General features: G+C 48.4%; 1 protein-coding gene across 1 annotated transcript in view; it reads right to left on the bottom strand.

Annotated features, from left to right (window-relative positions):
- Nucleotides 1-10,769, bottom strand: part of SLC18A2 (solute carrier family 18 member A2) — a 35,706-nt gene extending 24,937 nt beyond the window's left edge. The window contains exons 1-4 of the mRNA XM_067709280.1: nucleotides 10,472-10,769; nucleotides 8,722-9,073; nucleotides 609-667; nucleotides 253-336 (exon numbers count right to left, since the gene is read on the bottom strand). Of these exons, the coding sequence (XP_067565381.1) occupies nucleotides 253-336; nucleotides 609-667; nucleotides 8,722-9,073; nucleotides 10,472-10,592 (616 nt within the window). The 5' untranslated portion in view covers nucleotides 10,593-10,769. The remainder of the gene's footprint in view (nucleotides 1-252; nucleotides 337-608; nucleotides 668-8,721; nucleotides 9,074-10,471) is intronic.
- Between the last annotated feature and the right edge of the window lie 7,216 nt (nucleotides 10,770-17,985).

A 17,985-nucleotide genomic window follows, 5' to 3' on the forward strand; every position in this document is an offset into this window, starting at 1 on the left:
ACTCGCCCTCCCCCACCCCCAGCCCAGACTGTGGTCTCCCCACACCTGCCAGACCAACAGAACATAAGGCCACGCAGCACCCAACAAGGTGGCACCTTCTCTGAGAACCAACCACCAACCACCACCACCAACACCTAGATTCCCTGAACTATTCCACCTCATTCTGTAAAGGGCCACCAGCCTGGGCAATGACGGTGGCCCCTCCGACAGATGGAAGCCCCGGGGCACTGACTTAGGCGTTTCCACACCTACCAGCTACAGAAGAGCAGGAGGAACCGATGCCCTGCAGGGACCTGGCGATCAGCAGGAAGGCGTAACTGCGGGAGAAGGCGAACACTGCGGGAAGAGGGGCCAGGCCACAGTCACTGTGGACCCGCTGGTGCCGCGACCAGATCAGCTCAAACAGGGACCTCCCTTAACCCGACGGGGTATTTCCGTGTTAACCACACTGTGCTTTTGCTTCCTGAAGACTTCTCCTATCAATTTCTTTCTGCAGTTGTGGCCAAAACACCCCCCCCACCCCCACCCCCGGCTGTGTTCTCAACCCCCAGCTGGTGGTGGTCAGAGCCCACCCGGTGACCCCCACTCAGAAGGCAAACGTCACTTACTAACTGTTGAGATAAACATGATGCAGAATCCCGTGAACATCGGAATGGGATAGCCGATCCTGCAGAACAGAACCACAGTGAGAACCTGGTGACTGCTGCATACTCGTGTAAGCCTTGATACTGAGTCTCTCCTGCTTACCCTTTGGGATCAGGTGGATAAGTGTTTGGTCAACTTTTCTAAAAATTCATATAGTTGGTGCTTCCTATATGACCTTTCTGTGTTTGACTGTCTTGGAACGTGAATACATTTACGGATTGCCACTCTGAAATTTCTCTGGAATAAATGTTAATAAAATATTGGCAAGTAACCCAGAACACGTTCAAATACACAGTCCCTGTTTCCATCATTTTGTAAAAAATTTCTTTAATTACAGTCTTTGCTAGAGCTTCCCCAAAGGGACAGCTGCAATCAAACGACTCTAGTAAAAGGTCATCAAGCGATTCAACGGGCAGCAGATGCAACGGCACTACATCTAAGAGGCATTAGGAAGCAAGGAAATTTTCATATCTGTCTTCACGTTGACCCCAATGAAGCCAGCTAAGAAAGACAGACCTTGTTTTCTGTGCAAAAATTCAACATCCTATTTGCTCTGTAAGACCACTGTCTGTACAGGGCTCTGCTACCAGGCGGACAGGGGAGGTGGGGAGACCTTGGCCTCCTGGCATCACACCCCTGCCTGGACACCTGGCCCTGCCACTTAACCCAGGCAAATCTCCCCTCGGCCCCGCAGAAAGACCACCACCCACCTCCCAGAGCTGGAGTGGGTATGAAATGAGATATGGATGTTAAACTGCTACCAGGGCATCCGGAACAGAAAAAGTGCCTCAGAAATTTTGTTTCCTCCCTCATTCTCTTCCTTTTTTCCGCTCTGTTTCTGCAGATTAAGCAAGCAGGTTGGTCCCCGCCATATGGACAGGGCACGAGAGTGAAGGCAGCTTCTTTCTCTCCCACAACCTGGCCTGAAGGGGCCAGCACTGGCTGAGCTACTGCCCTAAAGGAGACCTGTGTCAGCCCAGGACAGCCCTGAGCATCTCCAGGCCTCATCTCCCTCCAGCCCTGGACCCTCCAGATCCTGGAGAGAAACCAAATGAGGAACAGGAACCCCGAGTCCCAGTCAAACAGCCTGGGAGGGCTCTTCTATTCCAGGCTTGAACAAAAAAATCATAACACAATACCTTCACCTTAAGGTTACACTCCATTCTCTCCACTTACACACAAGCTCAATGATCTGATAAGGGCAGACGACCACCTCCCCATTTTACAGATGAGGAAATTGAGGTACAAAAAAATGACTTGTCTAATGTCCTAGGGCTAATTTCACTCAGGGCCATTCAATCCAGTCCAGGACGTTTCCATGCAAATTTTACTACCTCCTCAGGTATATGCCAAAAGGCATACGTGGCTTTAAGTAGAACCCTCTAAAAGTCCTGGGCACACTTACAAAGTTTTTTAACTGCTTCATGTGCATCCGGAAACTAAACAGCATCACAAAATCATAGCATTCTCAGGCAGTCGCCCTCCCACAAACCCAGGCAAAGATTCCTCTACTGTGACCTGAAATGAGCTTGTAATTCACAAAGCAGGGCTTGAAGCCAATCCTGTGAACTAGGAAAGATACCAAAGTCCTGAACTGCAGTTCAGATGCCATCAAATGACAGCTTCTCCTGTCTCAACTAACACCAAGCTGACTGCTCTGTGCCCTTATTCATGTAGGAAAAGAAAGCCGTTCACAACACCAGGTCCAACATGGCACTGCTGGATACTGTGAAGGAAACTTCCAGGAAACTCAGAGAACTCACAGGCAGTTTATTTTCTCAGCAACTACTGCATGTCTGGGGGAAGAATGGACATACGACCGCCCTGGAATGAACACAGGCTTCTCATCCCTTTCAACATCCTACTTGGAAAACCATACATACGTCAAAGCTATCGGAATACCAGCAATGTTATGTCCAGTCTACAGCCCAGCCACTGGCCAAGGCCACCTGGCAGGACACAGCTGAGGAGGGCTCCTTCTTACCAGGAGGCTCCAGCACTCCCAGAGACCATAAGGGTCACCTGTGATTCTCACCACAATTCCGCAAGGTAGCTGGCTTTATCCCTATTTTCAGATGGCCACATTGAGGCTTGGGGAGCTGCCCCAAATTCAGGGCAATGGGCGTACCTCGTGTGTCTCAGGTGTGGCAGGGCCTGCTAGCATACACTTTGGTGGGGACACCAGTCACAGGAGCAGAGGTTCACACAGCTTGAGTGGAACCCAGGGCCCACAGTATCTTTTGAAACCAGGTGGCTCCGAACCCACAGGGCTGTGTGCTTACGGAAGATTCTTTTTACCAAGGCCAGGTGCTGTGTTTTCTTTAAAAATGCTGTAGCTACTGTTTTGTCTTTTAATTCCTTTGGGATTTTAATAAAGCATGAATGGAATAACCAACCGGCAAAGCTAGAAGGAAATTCAAAGGCGGGCCAGTCCAAACCCCCAACGTGGGTGAGAAAGCCGAGGTTCAGAGGTGAAGCAAGCCAATCGCTTCTGATGCCACCAGGCTCCCGCTGCTTCCTGCTTGTTACCAGACACATGTGCCCTATGCCTTCACCACCAGCCAAGCCGCTGGCAGGGCTGCCCAGTGGAAAGTGCTGGGCAGCGCCCTTCCCTGGAGCTCAGCCCCACGGCCAGTGTGGCCCGAGGGCCAGCTCCTGGCTCTCCACCCTCAGCCTCTCCTGGCCCCCTCAACACCGACCTCAGGAGACTTGCTCAAGGCCCCAGGGTCACTGAGTGATGGGCAGATCGCCACTGTCCTTTCTCCTTCCCCACAATGTCTCCTAAATGGACAGAACCCCAACTGACATTAGTCATAAATGTCTGATTCGGCCTCTTGTCCCAACTCAACGCCATCTCAAGTAAAGCGCTACTAAGCAGAGCCACGTCTGATGTGGCAAACCTTTAACGAAACATCCCTTTATCACCCCCTCGTGAGTCATCCTGGCCCACAGTCATCTTCACAGAGCATCAGGGAGCAGTTAATCCAGTTGAATAAAAATGAAAATCATATATTTGAATCCTAGAAAAAAGTGCAAAGCAATAAAAGTTATATTCATTACATATCCCTACCCAGTCAGCAGAGAAACCCCACTAGGTCTCTCAATTGTCACTGGCAATCAGTACTTATTCTCTAATGCTCCTAACTAGTTTGTCTTTACCACAGAGATTAATGTAAGCTCTCTCCCCAGGCTTGCTAAGACCTGGGTTCCCTCCGCTGTGGTAAGTGACAAAAGCAAGGACACAGAACAGGGGACAGGGAAGGGTACAAACTGTCACCAGATGAGACAAGAGGTGACATCTCCCATTTCGATTACCTCAACATACTCCTAAAAGATGAGCAGCAGTAAATGGAAAGGTATTTTACATTTGCTAGGATATACTAGGAAGCTTGTGGTCAACCATTGCATAAATAAAACAAAATTCTTAGGTTTAGCCCCTGGGTCTGTCTTTTTCAGCTATCAGATGTGTGTGGGGGATTACACGAGCCTTGGATTTCTTATGCTCCAGGGTGTTCACCGACGCACAGGTCACGCGAGGGCTTTGCTCCCATGAGAAGTACCCAATCCCACGGCCAGCTTCTTCTGATTTTGAAGCAAAGACGCTGTCACACCGTCTCCACCACCCTAATGACATCGAGGACGGGAAATCCCTTTCCAGCATAGCTGGTTTCCCTGTCCATGGAGGAGCTTTTTGAAAAGGTCACTGCTTATTCCTACAAAGCCCACTTCAGACCAGTTGCCTAAAGCTAAAGGGAAAAAAAAAAAAAAACCCACAGTAGATTTTGTAGAGATTTCATGCCCTGCGGCTTTCTCCCTGTCTTTCAGACGTTAGCTAAGATTTGTGAGGAAAAATAACTGGCTTTCAAATATACTAGGTAACTATGGAAATAAATTAAGTCACTGACGCTGGCTTGACAAAAAGCAGGCCACTAACACAAGGACCAGCCGGGGAGGGAACCATCCCCACCCCTGTTAACCCTTTCCCAAGCTGCCGGGTTCGTTTGGAACATCCTGGGTCTAAAGATGCAACTACTATGTAAGCCTTACGTTAAGCAAGTGAACGCCATGATGCCCCGTTCTTAGCCTGACTTACAGAAGAGAGAAACGTAAAGGTGGTTTTCACATTGTTTACCAGCCTGGAACATTCCTTTTATGTGTATGTCTAAACTCCACTTGCCGGGCCAAAAGACAACAGGTGTTGCTAGTATAAGTCCTTCTACCCCCTTTTACTCACAGCTGCAATCATGAAATGAATACTTAAACTGGAATTATAAAATAAATCACACAAGCCTCAAAGATGGCAATCAGACCAAGCAAGGCACCCACGGGCTTTGGAAAGTGCGTTACTGGACGCGTGATCACCACACTCGACAAAGTCTAAAGGTCCTTTGCTCCCTATCTGGTCACATCTTATTCAGTAAAAATATAGTTCCCAAAGAGTCAACGAAACAGGAATTACTTGTATCATATTAACAGCCAAATGAGCATTTAAATGCTTCCCAAGAATTGTCATTTTTTATTTTCAGGGTTTGGCATGAGATCTTATCCAATATTTAAAACAGACAGGCAGCCTGCGTCACCACAAAGCCACTCACTCAGCAGCATCGTGACCATAAATTATGGGGCCCCAGATTGTAACACGGGGGTTCGGATTATGACCTGTGTGATGTTGGGTGTCTCATTTCAGAGTGAGTCCCACTTACGGCAAGAAGCTTTAGAAAGGAGCGGCTCCAACCAGCCTGTCTCTATGGAGCTCCCCTCACATCTCTGGGGATGCAGGAGGCCTTTCTTTTCCCCACTATCAGAAGCACTGCAGAGACAGTAGGAAGTTGGACCAGCTCACATCACGGGCTGGAAAAAGATATTTTTCTAGGGCCAGGGAGGTGAGGGAGGATCCATGTCCCAAAAATCAGGCTGATTTTTCCTAAACTCCCTCCCATTGGATAAAAATAGCACCCAACAACTTACTGCTTGAACCTTCCCTCATTCAGCCTGGCACACAAGGGAGAGCCCAAATAGATGCAAAAAAAGCAGATTTTGACCTGCATTGTTTATATTTCGTAGCCAAAGGTACAAACTGTGTAACAGTAAGCAGATGGAAAGAACAGGAAGGAAGGAAGCCATTGGCCAGAGAGTCTGGACAAATGCTTTCTCCTCCTGAGTAGCAAACCCTTTTGCCTATAATATACTAAGACAGGGGCTTCCCTGGTGGCGCAGTGGTTGAGGGTCTGCCTGCCAATGCAGGGGACACGGGTTCGAGCCCTGGTCTGGGAGGATCCCACATGCCGTGGAGCAACTAGGCCCTTGAGCCACAGCTACTGAGCCTGCACGTCTGGAGCCTGTGCTCCGCAACAAGAGAGGCCACGCTAGTGAGAGGCTCGCGCACCACGATGAAGAGTGGCCCCCGCTTGCCGCAACTAGAGAAAGCCCTCGCACAGAAACGAAGACGCAACACAGCAAAAATAAATTAATTAATAAACTCCTACCCCCAACGTCTTCTTTAAAAAAAAAAATTAATACTAAGACGGACCCAAAAGCTTTTGCTAAAGTCTCCTCAAGATCTGATGCTTCGTGTTTCAACTACTCCTTAACCAGAAACATATTAACCAAGTGTAAAATGCTATTGTAAACTCACTTCTTTACAACACTGAAAATGTGAGTCACACGTCTTGTTGGTAATTGCGGATGTGATTGGCACAAATTACATCAGAAGGCTATTTGCAATGGCTCACAAAGGAAGAGTCTGTAGAGGGAAATGTATTTATCACTTCTCTGAGCACAGCCGTGGAGTGCCCAGAAATGCTGAAAGTCCCCAAATTCATATCTACTGGGCTTGGAAAATATTAGAAAAAAATTACTTATCATGATCACTTTGGAGGGACAACAGAGTTTGTTGTCCTACATCAATATTAAAACTTGTTTGCATTTCCACATTACAAGGCAGTGCTAGAAGATGAAGATTATTTTGAAATTTGCTGGAGAGCTGGGAGAAATCAGCTAGGGATTAAAATTTTGCCCTCAATAAGTTCCGAAGTGGATTACGCACCATACCAATAGACTAAACCTCACAGGTCACTAAAGGAAATTAGTTTTCTCTTGGCAGATAATTTTTTAGGAGCCCCAAACGTGAGCCTTAGGTGGCTGCAATGTCAAAGCATTGGAGTATTTACTAGGGGAAAGGTCTACACTGGTTTTAAACAAGCTGCTTGCCTGGTAGCATAAGCGAAGCATTAAAAACAAGAATGGGGTTTTTTGGTAAGCTTTTCATTTGCCATTTACGTTTGGAAGATTGGAACACTCACATCAGTGCAGCCGAGTTTCTAAGTATTACGCTGTGCAGCTAGTGACATTCACGTCCAAGTGATTGGCAAGGCGTTATTACAATGATGTCCTCAATTTTCCCAATATAGTATTTGAGCTGTTTGCTTTCTCAGAATACAAAACCCTGAGCTGTTTCCTGTAATTATACCAGATGCATTTTAAGAAGCGCTCTTAGGCTTGAGAAAAGAAAGAAAACCCTGTAACTATGAAGGTCTGGCTGGTTTTCCTCCTGAAGAGCAGAGGAACTGCCGAACGTCACCGTGATGACGGTGCCTCTTGGTGGGCTCCCAGTCAGCCCAGCGTCCTGCGGTAACTTGCTCAGCATTTGTGCAGCAGCCTGATAACACTACACAGCAAACTGAAGGCTGGATGTGGCCTGGGACGGTTAAAATGGATTCAATGGCCCTACTCGGCGCGGAAAATCGAATCACAGAAGTTGAAAATGTGCTTCCATCGGACTCCCCATGAGTACGTTACCGGCAACCTGCGTGCCAGAGGACAGCTCGTGCGGAGGAGGGCCGATCCCCTCTCTGAGCCCCTGCCAACACCCCAGGCCTCCCACCCCGCAGAGTGGGCCCCGCTCTGAGAAGGGTCCCCTGCCTGGTTTAACGCTTCTGTTGTTGCCATCTTGAAATGCTTAATAATATTTTAATAGAAGGCCCGGCCAGCCCTGCTCCACCTTTCCCAAGGCCAAAGCCTGGTAAATGTACAGACCTCCCTGCTCCCAGCCTGCAGGGGGTGCTGGGCTGACCTGCTTAAAATTGCGCTCAGCTCTCTGACTCTGCAACTTGGCTTGGAACCTCTAGTGGTTCCCAAATGCCCCCCAAACAAGCCCCACTCCTCTCTCATCTAGCACATGAGGCCTCTTATAGCTCAGCCCTGCCGGGTCCCCCCCCAGCCCCGGCCTCCTCAGTTCACCCCGCCCCCTCTTTTATTCTCCTTTTTTCTCTAGTCCTTGTCTTGGTTCTTGCTACTAGGCCTGGTTCACAGGTAGGACTCTGGGCACTGCCCCATTTTTCACATTGCTGCCTTTGGGGTCACACTGTTACACAGCGACCCACCACCACCATTCACACTCTACCAGCTCCCACTCTTTGCAGCTGACACCTCCTCCCCTCCTCTGCATATATCAGGCAGAGCTGGCCCACCTCAGCTGTAGAAGAGCAAATACTTGCTGGATGGCCACCAGCAATGGAAATGTGAACAGTTATTCAAAATAATGTGGGTCCCAAAAGACTCCAGAACATTGAGATTAATATAAAGCTAGTTTGGGCAGCTTGAATCATCCAGAAAAAACACCTCTTCCCTTTGTGCACGTGGATGCAGCTTGGTAAGTGGCAGGGGAAGAACTGGTACACAGCCTAGGACCTCAGTGTCAGATGTTTCGTGTACGCAGCAGGACTACAGGTCACGTGCCACGTTCCCCACCTGGCCATCCCCACGAGCACTGAGACGCCAGCCCTAAAGGAAACCACCTCAGCTGTCTATCAGGAAGTGCATGACCACAGGTGCAAGAGAAGAGAAAGCCACATGGTACGTACAATCCCACAAGGATGGTCATGGTGGCAGTGAAAAGGAAGACCAAATGGGAAATCGTGATTGACTAAGGGCAGAAACGTAAGGCGAAGGAGACTGGCTTTTTCCCCAGCTGTGGTTTTCCAGATTCTGATCAATGAATGAGAAGCAAAATCCCAGGTGGAAGTGATCTGGAACAATATAAACATCAAACTTTTTGACCAAAATGATATAACCCACCTGTTGGTCAACAGTCCTATGAACGGGTTGGTGAGGAGCTGGACGGTGGCTTTCGAGGCAAACAACAGGCCGACCTGCACGTTCTCATTCAGGAGGTCTTTGTCTTCACTGGGACAGTCGGAAGGGGCAGTGGACCTGTTAGTCACTGTGCGCTGCGTGGTGGCCTCATGCAGCAGCGCCCCCTGAAGGCTGCCGGTGCTATTGCCGGCGACCACGGTGGAGTTGTCATAATAGGAGAAGATGTTCTGGAAGCTGCCGAAGGTGGAGGCTTTGAGCACTGGCTTGGCAGTCTGGATTTCTATAGCATCTTTCTCATGCTCGATGCTGTACAAGTAACTTGGGATGATGGGGACTGAGAACAAGAGCAGGAGAGTGGTGATTACACTGAAACCCTGCCCGGGACCAAAGCCAGCAAAACCGTGGTCTTGTCAAACGCTAAACGAGGCCCAGAGAAGTGGCATGTCTGCCTCGGGAATGGGCCCTCCGCGCCGACACTGAACAATTTCACATTGCTCAGCTCTGCAAACAAAGCCCCAGAGGCTGTGAGAGCTCCCAGGGCAGCTACTGTGCAGACCTGACCCACCCCAGAGATCCCTGTTCTCGAGGGCCTTCCCATTACAGGGCTCCTTCACAGGAATATTTTAGGAAAGCAAGATTCGGTCTGAAGTCTAATCAGTGCTGACCTGGGGTCAACCAGTACTTCTCAGAAAGAGGCTAGAAAGACCTTTAAGTGAATGAATCAAGGAAACAGAAATCTAAATTTCATTAGGTGTCTTAGAAAAGAATAAACCTGCAGGAAGTAATAATTCAGAAATTCTGCAGCAGGCCCACTTCATCTTTCCATTACTTGAGTGGGAAGCTTCAATGTTTCATACAACCTGGAAGATCTGAGACTTTCGTAGAGGAAAAGAAAAACTGATATACTGGAAGCTTCGGGCATGTGCATCACAGAGCATTCAAGACAAAGGAGGATTCGGGCCCTTGTTACTGAACTCAGATGAGCGCCCCCCCCCCCCCAGCTCTGATATTCCTGGAAGTGAAAACCCTGACTGTGTGATGTTCTGAAAACCATGGAGAGAGAACCTTAAATGGAGAGAAGGGAAACAACCCTTTAAAAAATCATTTTTTATTCATTAAAAATTGGGATATTTTTAAGGAAAAGCATGTCAAATCTGTTGCTGTTAATGGTGCTAATTAAGAGAACTGGATGTCAATTATTTAGTTTTTCAAAAATCCATTACAGGAAAAAGATGAAAACCAATGCCGTTAAAATTGCTCTTGATGTGGGTCCTGTAATGTCTCCATGTCAAGTCATCTGTGGAATCACTACCTTTAAATGTCCCTTCCTTTTACGGAGGGAAGGATTTTGACCTGTTCCTTGAGGTGATAGACCACATTATTGACCCACCTTTCCGGGTAGCATAATAATTATTATAACATTATTTTGAATCCTGGGACTTGCTCCTCCTTAATAGATTCTTTTGTTTTAATCGCGTTGAAAGTGACAAAGGGAAGCAGGAAATTATCAGGAGGAAACATAAGTTCTGGGTTTTATCTGCTGTCACATTTTTTGACCGGACCGCCAGGAAAACGAAGCCACAAACACGGCTACTAGCCTAGACGAGGCAGTCTTGGGGAATGTATTTTTGCAAAACGTCTTCTCGAATTTTCCCGAACCGCGCTCGGGTAAGCGGGACGCCCTGGGAAGGGGTACCCGGGGAGTGGGGGGAGGCGCCCGGTCCGTACGTACCCACGACGGTGAGCAGCATGTTGTCCAGCAGTAGCGCGAGGAACACGATGAACAGGATGAGTTTCCGCGAGTGACGGCTCTCCTGCAGCCAGCGGAGCAGTGCCAGCTCGCTCAAGGCCATGGCTCCGGGGCTCGGCTGCGGGCGCGGCGCACGGTCGGTCAGGGGCTCTGCCGGGCTGGGGGCTCCCCCAACCCCAGGCCCCAGACTTCGCCCGGCCCGGCCGCCAAAGGGGCGCTCGGGGAGCGGCGCGCACCGGGCGGCGCCGGATGGTCCCGGGCGTCCCACCCTAGGCTTACCTTCGGCGAGCGCGTTCTCACCGGCACCTGCGCTCCTTGTTAATAACGCCCGCGAGCGCCGTCTGGGCCGGATCCTGGGCGCCGCCCGGCTCTCCGCCGCCCCCGCGGGTCCCACTTAACCCCCTGCGTGCTCGGAAAGTGCCGCGGGACGCCTGCGCACCGTGCGTCCTGCGCCCCGGGTTTCCCGGGACGCCCTGGAGCCCCGCGCGCGGCGCCTCGGGGGGCTTCCCCTGCCCTCGGCCGGGCCCCGCTCTCCCCCGCGCCCCGGGGGGCGACCCGTCCCCAGCGCCGAGCCCCGCGGGCAGGGAGCGGGGTCGGCGTTACCTCAGGTGGTCTGCGGCTGCCTGCACCGAACGCCGTGGGCTCCGTCCGTCCGGGCGGCTCCGGGTCTCAGTCTCCGCCCCAGCGCCCGGCGGCCGCCGCTCAGTTTACCGGCTCTGGCTCTGACGTCAGGGCCGGCGGGGGCGGGGGGCTGGGGCGCCCCGGCCTCCGCCCTCCCGCGCCGTCACTGCGTCGGAGTAGCCGTTGCCTTCCTTTCCCCGCCAGGTGCCCGACCAGGTTCTGAGCCCGGATCCTAAGGTCGCCCCGTCCTGAGCAGACCCGAGCCCCTGTTCCTGCACTTGGCCGTGAGCCCTGGGAACCCGGGTCCGGGTGAAGTGGATGGGTCGCAGAGGGAGGACGTCAAAAGCCCCAGGCCGAGAGGTCAAGGATCCCAGGGTGAAGGGTCAGAGGCCAAGATAAGGAGTCAGGGATTAGTGGTTTCACCTGGCCCAATTAGGCGCTAAAGCTCTCTTTGAGCCTCCCTGTTCCTGAAATTGGCCGTGAGAACATGAAGGCTAGTGAGTGTGCCAGGGAAAGAGGTCTTAGGGTGTTGGGAGCCGGGGACCGATCTCTTTCCTGGAGAAGCCACTCTGCACCCCACCACCCCTCCCCTCTCCCACCTCGATATCATGATGCAGGGTGCCACTTGGAGTCTTTGACCATCGGGTCCTCAGGTACCCTCCAGATGGTGATGTGGAAACGGGGAAAGGGGACATCTCTCAGTGTCACCCCACAGTGAGAGTGGGGTTCTGAGGGCCCCAGGCCCTGAATCCAGTTCTCATAAAATAGGACCATGTCACCCTGAGCAGGGGACACTAGAGAATAGGTGAGTGCCTGGCGCCTTAGTAAAAGGGCTTACGGGGCAGCTGCCCCAGGCCCTGTGTGCTGTAGTCCTCTCCCCTCGGCGTTTTCCCCAGGGATTCTGGTTAAAAAGATGGTTGAAACAGGCAAAGTGCCTGTGTGTGGCTGACCTGGAGCTGTCATCCTCACTACCAAGGAGTAGCAGCCCGCCTTTGATTTCCAAGTCCCTCCATTTTATAAACAGAAGAGAAACAAACAGACATGCCCCAAACAGAGCTGGAGCTTTGAAGACCCTTCTGGGGGCGGGAGAAGCAGGAGCTATTTTCGCGGAAAGCCACTTGAAATAAACGTTGTCTGCTGCAGCCTCAGCCGTAGAGTCTGGCCTTGTTTTCTTAATGTTTCCTTGTCAGCTGGAGACTGCTTAGAGCAGCAGGGTGATGTGTAGGGCTCCCCACTCTCTGCACCTCCTTACTTCCTTCCCAAAACCCCCCTGTGCTGCCCCCGATGTGAGAAAAATGGTTGGATACGTAAGTAGGTCAGGAACATGCGGACTCTGGGATGTCCCAGGATATGTGCAACTTAAATATTAAACAGGGAGGAGAGAAGGAAAACCACTTAGGAGGAGAGAACAGATGGCAGGGAGCTGTTTCAGCTGGCTGTGAAGGATATCACGTTCATGGGGTGCCCCAAAGTGCCTGGAGTTTCAGAACAAAGACACAGGTCCTGCCCCTGTGCCCCCTGGGCAGGCAGGCATCACGGTTAAGGGCTCTTGTCAGGATGCCTGGGTCCCAGTCCACTCCGTCCTTGATTGGTGACCTCGGGCACATCATGTATCCTCTCTGTCCCTTAGTTTCCCCATCTCTGCAGTGGGGATGCCAACTGGACATACTGCAGAGTTGTTGTGAGGATTAAGTGGGGATCCACAGTCATCCCTTAACACAGTCCCTGGCACCAAGTGAGAGTCAGTGTCCACCATTCATCCATCCAACAAATATCTGTTGAGCTTTTAGTGCACGCTAGGCACCGTGGTTGATACTGGAGAGACATTAACGGCCCAAAGAGACAAAATCCCCATCCTTGGGGTGCTTACACATTCTGGTAGCAACACCACAACAGTGAACACAGGAAGCCACACCAACTCCAGCCCAGGGAGCTGGAGGAATATGGCCCTAGGGAAAATGCCAGCCCCTGTATTCCCTCCGCCTGATCTCTGCCACCACCCCTAGAGCACCATGGCCTATAACAGTGTCTTCAAACTTCTTGTTGACACCCCCAAAGAGTTTTTAAAAAGATAGGTATGCCTCACACATTTCTCAGTTGACATCTAAAATATTCTTTTATCATAAATTTTAATAGTTTAGGGGTATATTATGTAAATTCACCTTTATATATAAAACCATTATAACTCTTTTAAATGTACCCAATGAATTATAAAACTACCGTATTATATTTTAAAATACTAACAAGTTTCTCTTTAACACTCAAAAATTTACATTGTTTCCTTTATGCCTTCAAAGTATATTTTCTTTCTGCTTTCAACAGAATTTTATCCAACTGTAATGTTTTTATTATTTAAATCCAGTATTCACCACCTTATCTATTATATGAACTGCAATAAATATATGAATATGCATTAGCTTTTTAAAATTTTCTTATGGCCATAAGGTTCTAAGTTCTAAGGTTCTCTCTAAAATTGTGTTATTATAACAATTATTAGTAGTATATAAATGATAACGCCTCAGACATATAATATGAATTTTGATAAATATTAAACACAAAAAGGAACACTATATTAGAAGTGCATTACCTGATGAGATGGGTGGAGAGAGGATTTTTGGAGCCTTAGAAGAAGAGAAAGTATATTGTTTTTATGCATCAGAACAATGTAACCCAGTAAAATGGTAAGAGTCAGGTTGGGTGGGAGGTAAGCCTTTCCTCGTCAACTGAGAGACAGGAGATTGTTGAAGGGGGAGGTGATAAAAGAGAATCCTCGTGTCTCTACCGGGGTCCATCTTAGCCAGATCAATTTTTAAATACAGGACATATGGAAATTGAGGGTCTCCTATGGCTTGGGAAGTCTTCATACATACCCAGTGTCCTGAAGGAGCCAACCTGGGAGGCCCTGCCTGATCTGGGACTTTGGGACTCTGTAGCCTCTTATTCAACTCAGCCCCTGCCTTTCCCCTCCAGCCACACTGGTTCCTCAGGACCTTTGCACATTCTCTGCCTAGGAATTTCTTCCTCTTCTTCTTCTAGTTATCACCTTCTCATTCTTCATTACCAGCCCTAGTACCACTTCTTAGGAGGAGCCACACTTTCATGGACATCCCCCAAGTATCAGACAGGTCCCCTTCTCTTATAAATCTGCATGGAACTGTTACTTCCTCCGGAATATGTCTGTCCATGAGGAACAATACTCACATAAGTGTGATCGGTTATCTCTGTCTCCCTAGGTTATCAGGACTGGGGATACTCTTCTTGGTCATCACTGAGGTTCCAGAACACAGCTGATGCTCATTAAATACCTGCAAAAAGGATGTGCTCTGGGTAAGTCGGGTTCCCTTCTGAGGCGGAGCCATGGGGACCAGAGAGAGAAGCACCGTTGCTGGAAGGCAACGGTTACACCTCCCCCCACCAGAGGCCACTCCTCTGGGACCAGGCTTTGAGGAAGTCCCCTAGTGAATACAACATTTATTTGCTCTTCCTGGGCACTCAGACTGGTGAGCTCAACCACCTTTTTCAAACACTAGGGACTGGGAAGGTACAAAGGTACCACCAGGGTTGACTTTTTTTCACTAAATTTCAATATTTAGGAAAGGTAAGGCATGGAGCTTTCTGGAACATAGCAGTTATTTGAAATAGGCATTATTTGAGATAAACTAACATGAGTTTAAGCTATGAATGGCAACCTGATTGGGTCAGTTTTACAATTCTGTGAACTGGGGCATGTTACTTAACTTTTATGTGCCTCCGTTTCTCATCTGTCACTCAAGCATGATAAGAGGGGCCCCTGACAGAGTTGTTTTGGGGATCAAGGGAGATGATCCTTGCATAGTGCCTGGCACATAGCAGAGCCTCACACTTTAAGTGTTCCCTGGCCTCGGGAAAGTGAAAGTGAAAGTGCTGATACGTGGGAGGTGTAGCTGGTCTGTGGGGAAAATCCTCAGGTGCTCCCCCAACCAGAGAACTTGGAAATAATGAAAACAAACTTATGACCTGGACATTATGCTGTGAAATGCAAACAAAGGATCAGAGCAGAAATGGACAATAGAATCCTGATGAGACACAATGGTTCGTGGGCAGCAAAACCTGATACACTGGTTAACACATGGGTAGAGAAAGGAGGTGGAGTACCCAGTGGAGAGCCAGGCACAGGGTAGAGCAGGCTGTTCGTAGACAGAGGAAGCCCCAATGGCTCCCAAGCTCATGAAGAGACACTCAGACCCACTAGTGATCAGAGAAATGCCAATTAAAATGAGAGGGAGATGCAGCGCTACACCCACTGGACTGGCAACAACTAGGAAGCTGGGCAAATGCCGTATGTTGGTGAAGATGTAAGGAAATGGGGACGCTTTCCTTGGGGGTGGAGTGGGGACTGGTGCAGCCTTTCTGGAGAGCAATCAGGAGTGCTTGGTGGAATTAAGTCAGCATGCACCCTCTGATCCAGTCTACAACTCGGGGAAATCCCTAAAGGGGAAGAACTAGGGTAGGCTTTGCAGTGTTTTTGGTGGCAGTGGGAAGTTAGAGGCAACCTCAGTTGGGAATAAATAATTGAAATGTGGAGGATGCTCATGGTGGAGCGCCATGTAGATGGGATTTCCCCGGGTGACTGTGCAAAGGTTTTACTAAGTCTTGAGTATGAAGGAAGGAGGAGGAGAGCAAGTTCTTTAACAAGATTGCTTGTTAGTTCAGTAAAAGCTCGCAGAGCACCACTTATTTTGGAGGTTTCATTCCTATTCAAGGGGCCGTATTAAGCCCCTCGGAGTGGGTGCCTTTGTAGAGAAGGGGCCGAGGAGTGAGCATCTGGGATGAAGTGGGAAAGTGGAAATAAACCAAGAAATGGACCTTGCAAGGACCAATGATGATAGTACACGCAGAGCTGAGACAGATGATCAACTCAACTCCCTGTGCACGTGGTTCCCCCCAAAGGGGGCTGTGGCCTGTTGATGCCTAGAGAAGTCAAAGCCTTTCAGTACAGAGTTGGCTGTTCTGAGCGCATAGGCTGTACGTGGGTTTTATCTCCTGGGGCAGGCAGGGCTGTGCTGTGTCTCAAGCCAGACTGACAGGAAATGAGAGCAGATGGAAACCAAGGTCCAGGAAAGAACGGAAAACATCAGAAAAAGTAAGCTCTCTGGCTAAATGCAAAAGACACAGGTGGTTTTCTGTTTTATTTTGTTTTGTTTTTTGCCTTTTCCCTCTTATTTTCTTTATAAGCTTTTAACTGTTTAAAATTATAACAATTGAGAGATTTATGGCACGGGTAGGTATATTATTTATAACAACTATAACTTAAAGGACAAGGTTGGTTGTGGGGCTATAAAGCAGCCAGATTCCTGTATTTTATGTGACGTGGTATATTATTAACTGTAAATGGACTGTAAAATGTCAAAGTTGTGTATTGTAATCTCTAGGGCAACCACTGTATAAGTAATACAAAGAAGAATAAAGAGCTAACAGGAAAATTAAAATTAAATGGAATTCTGTAAAGTATTCAAATACTTGTAAAAGGCAGGAAAGGAGGAACAGATGAGCCAAAAAAAAAAAAAAAAAACCCAGAGGAATCAAGCAGAAAACAAAAAATAAAATGATAGATTGAAATCCGACTATATTAACAATTACATTGTGTTCAGGGACACACGATTAAAGGACAGAAATTGTCAGAATGGATTTTTTAAAATATAGTCCCACCTTTATGCTGTCTATAGGAGACTCTTTAAATGTAAAGACACAGGTAGGTTGAAAGTAAATAGATGAAAAAAATACACCATGCAAACTGTAAGCATAAGAGGGCTGAAGTGACTACATTAATATCAGATAAAATAGATTTCAAAACAAAACTTTAAGTGGTGACAAGAAGGAGATATCATAATGATAAGTGATTAATTCAATAGAAGACCTGAGAATCATAATATGTATACACCCAACAGTAGAGCTTCAAAATGTATGAAACAAAACCAGACAGAATTAAAGAGAGAAAAAGACAATTTCACAATCCAAATTGGGGAATCTAACACCTAGACCAAAAAATCAGCAACGCAGATGATCAGAATCATGCCATTAACCACCTTGGTTTAATTGATATTCATTTAGCCTGAGCAAATAGCAGACTTCACATTCTTTTAAAGTGTTCATGGAAGGTCTCTGCCAGGAGCTATCTCATTCAGAGAGGTTTTTTTTTTTTCTCTTTGAAGCCAGCTCTACTGTTGTTGAACACACAAACAAAGAGTGAGGACACAGTTTGTTTTAAATGCATTTTATTTTTACTCTTTTCTGAGTTCTTCTGCATACTGCAAAAGCACATTTTCTGTAGGAAATTGAACCAAATCTACTGTTCTGGTTTTAAGACAGAATGGCAAAGCAAATGTCAATTTACTTGAAGGAGGCCTTGCTGATGGCCAATGAAATTAAGTCATAGATGCTCTAACTTAATAATTCAATCACTGAATTAACTGGCTTCATGCAGCATTATCTGTAAAATGTGGGTCTCCAGGTTTGGCCACTTTGATAGAATCACTAACCTGTCTGAGGACATTTGCTGTAATTAGAGGCTGCAGAGGAGCCAGCCAGCTGTGAAGGGTAGTGTTTCATCAGCTTTATGCCTTGATTCTCCACTCTCACCTGGACTCTTCAGTCATCCCCAGTGGCTACTCCGATGGCCACCCAGCCCTCCCACAGTCCACCCTCCTCACCAGCTCAAGGGAGTTTCAAAACACCAGGGTGGTCACGCTACTTATTCCCTGTCTAAACCTTCAGCGGCCTTGCACTTGGGATAATGTCAAATGTCTTCAATGTGGCCCAACGGGAAGTGCCTGGTCCAGCCTCGACCACTCCTCCATCTTCATTTGCCACATTGCTCTTGACTCTGATCTGAAATT

This window comes from Pseudorca crassidens, chromosome 16 (genome assembly GCF_039906515.1).
Source record: "Pseudorca crassidens isolate mPseCra1 chromosome 16, mPseCra1.hap1, whole genome shotgun sequence".
NCBI lineage: Eukaryota > Metazoa > Chordata > Mammalia > Artiodactyla > Delphinidae > Pseudorca > Pseudorca crassidens.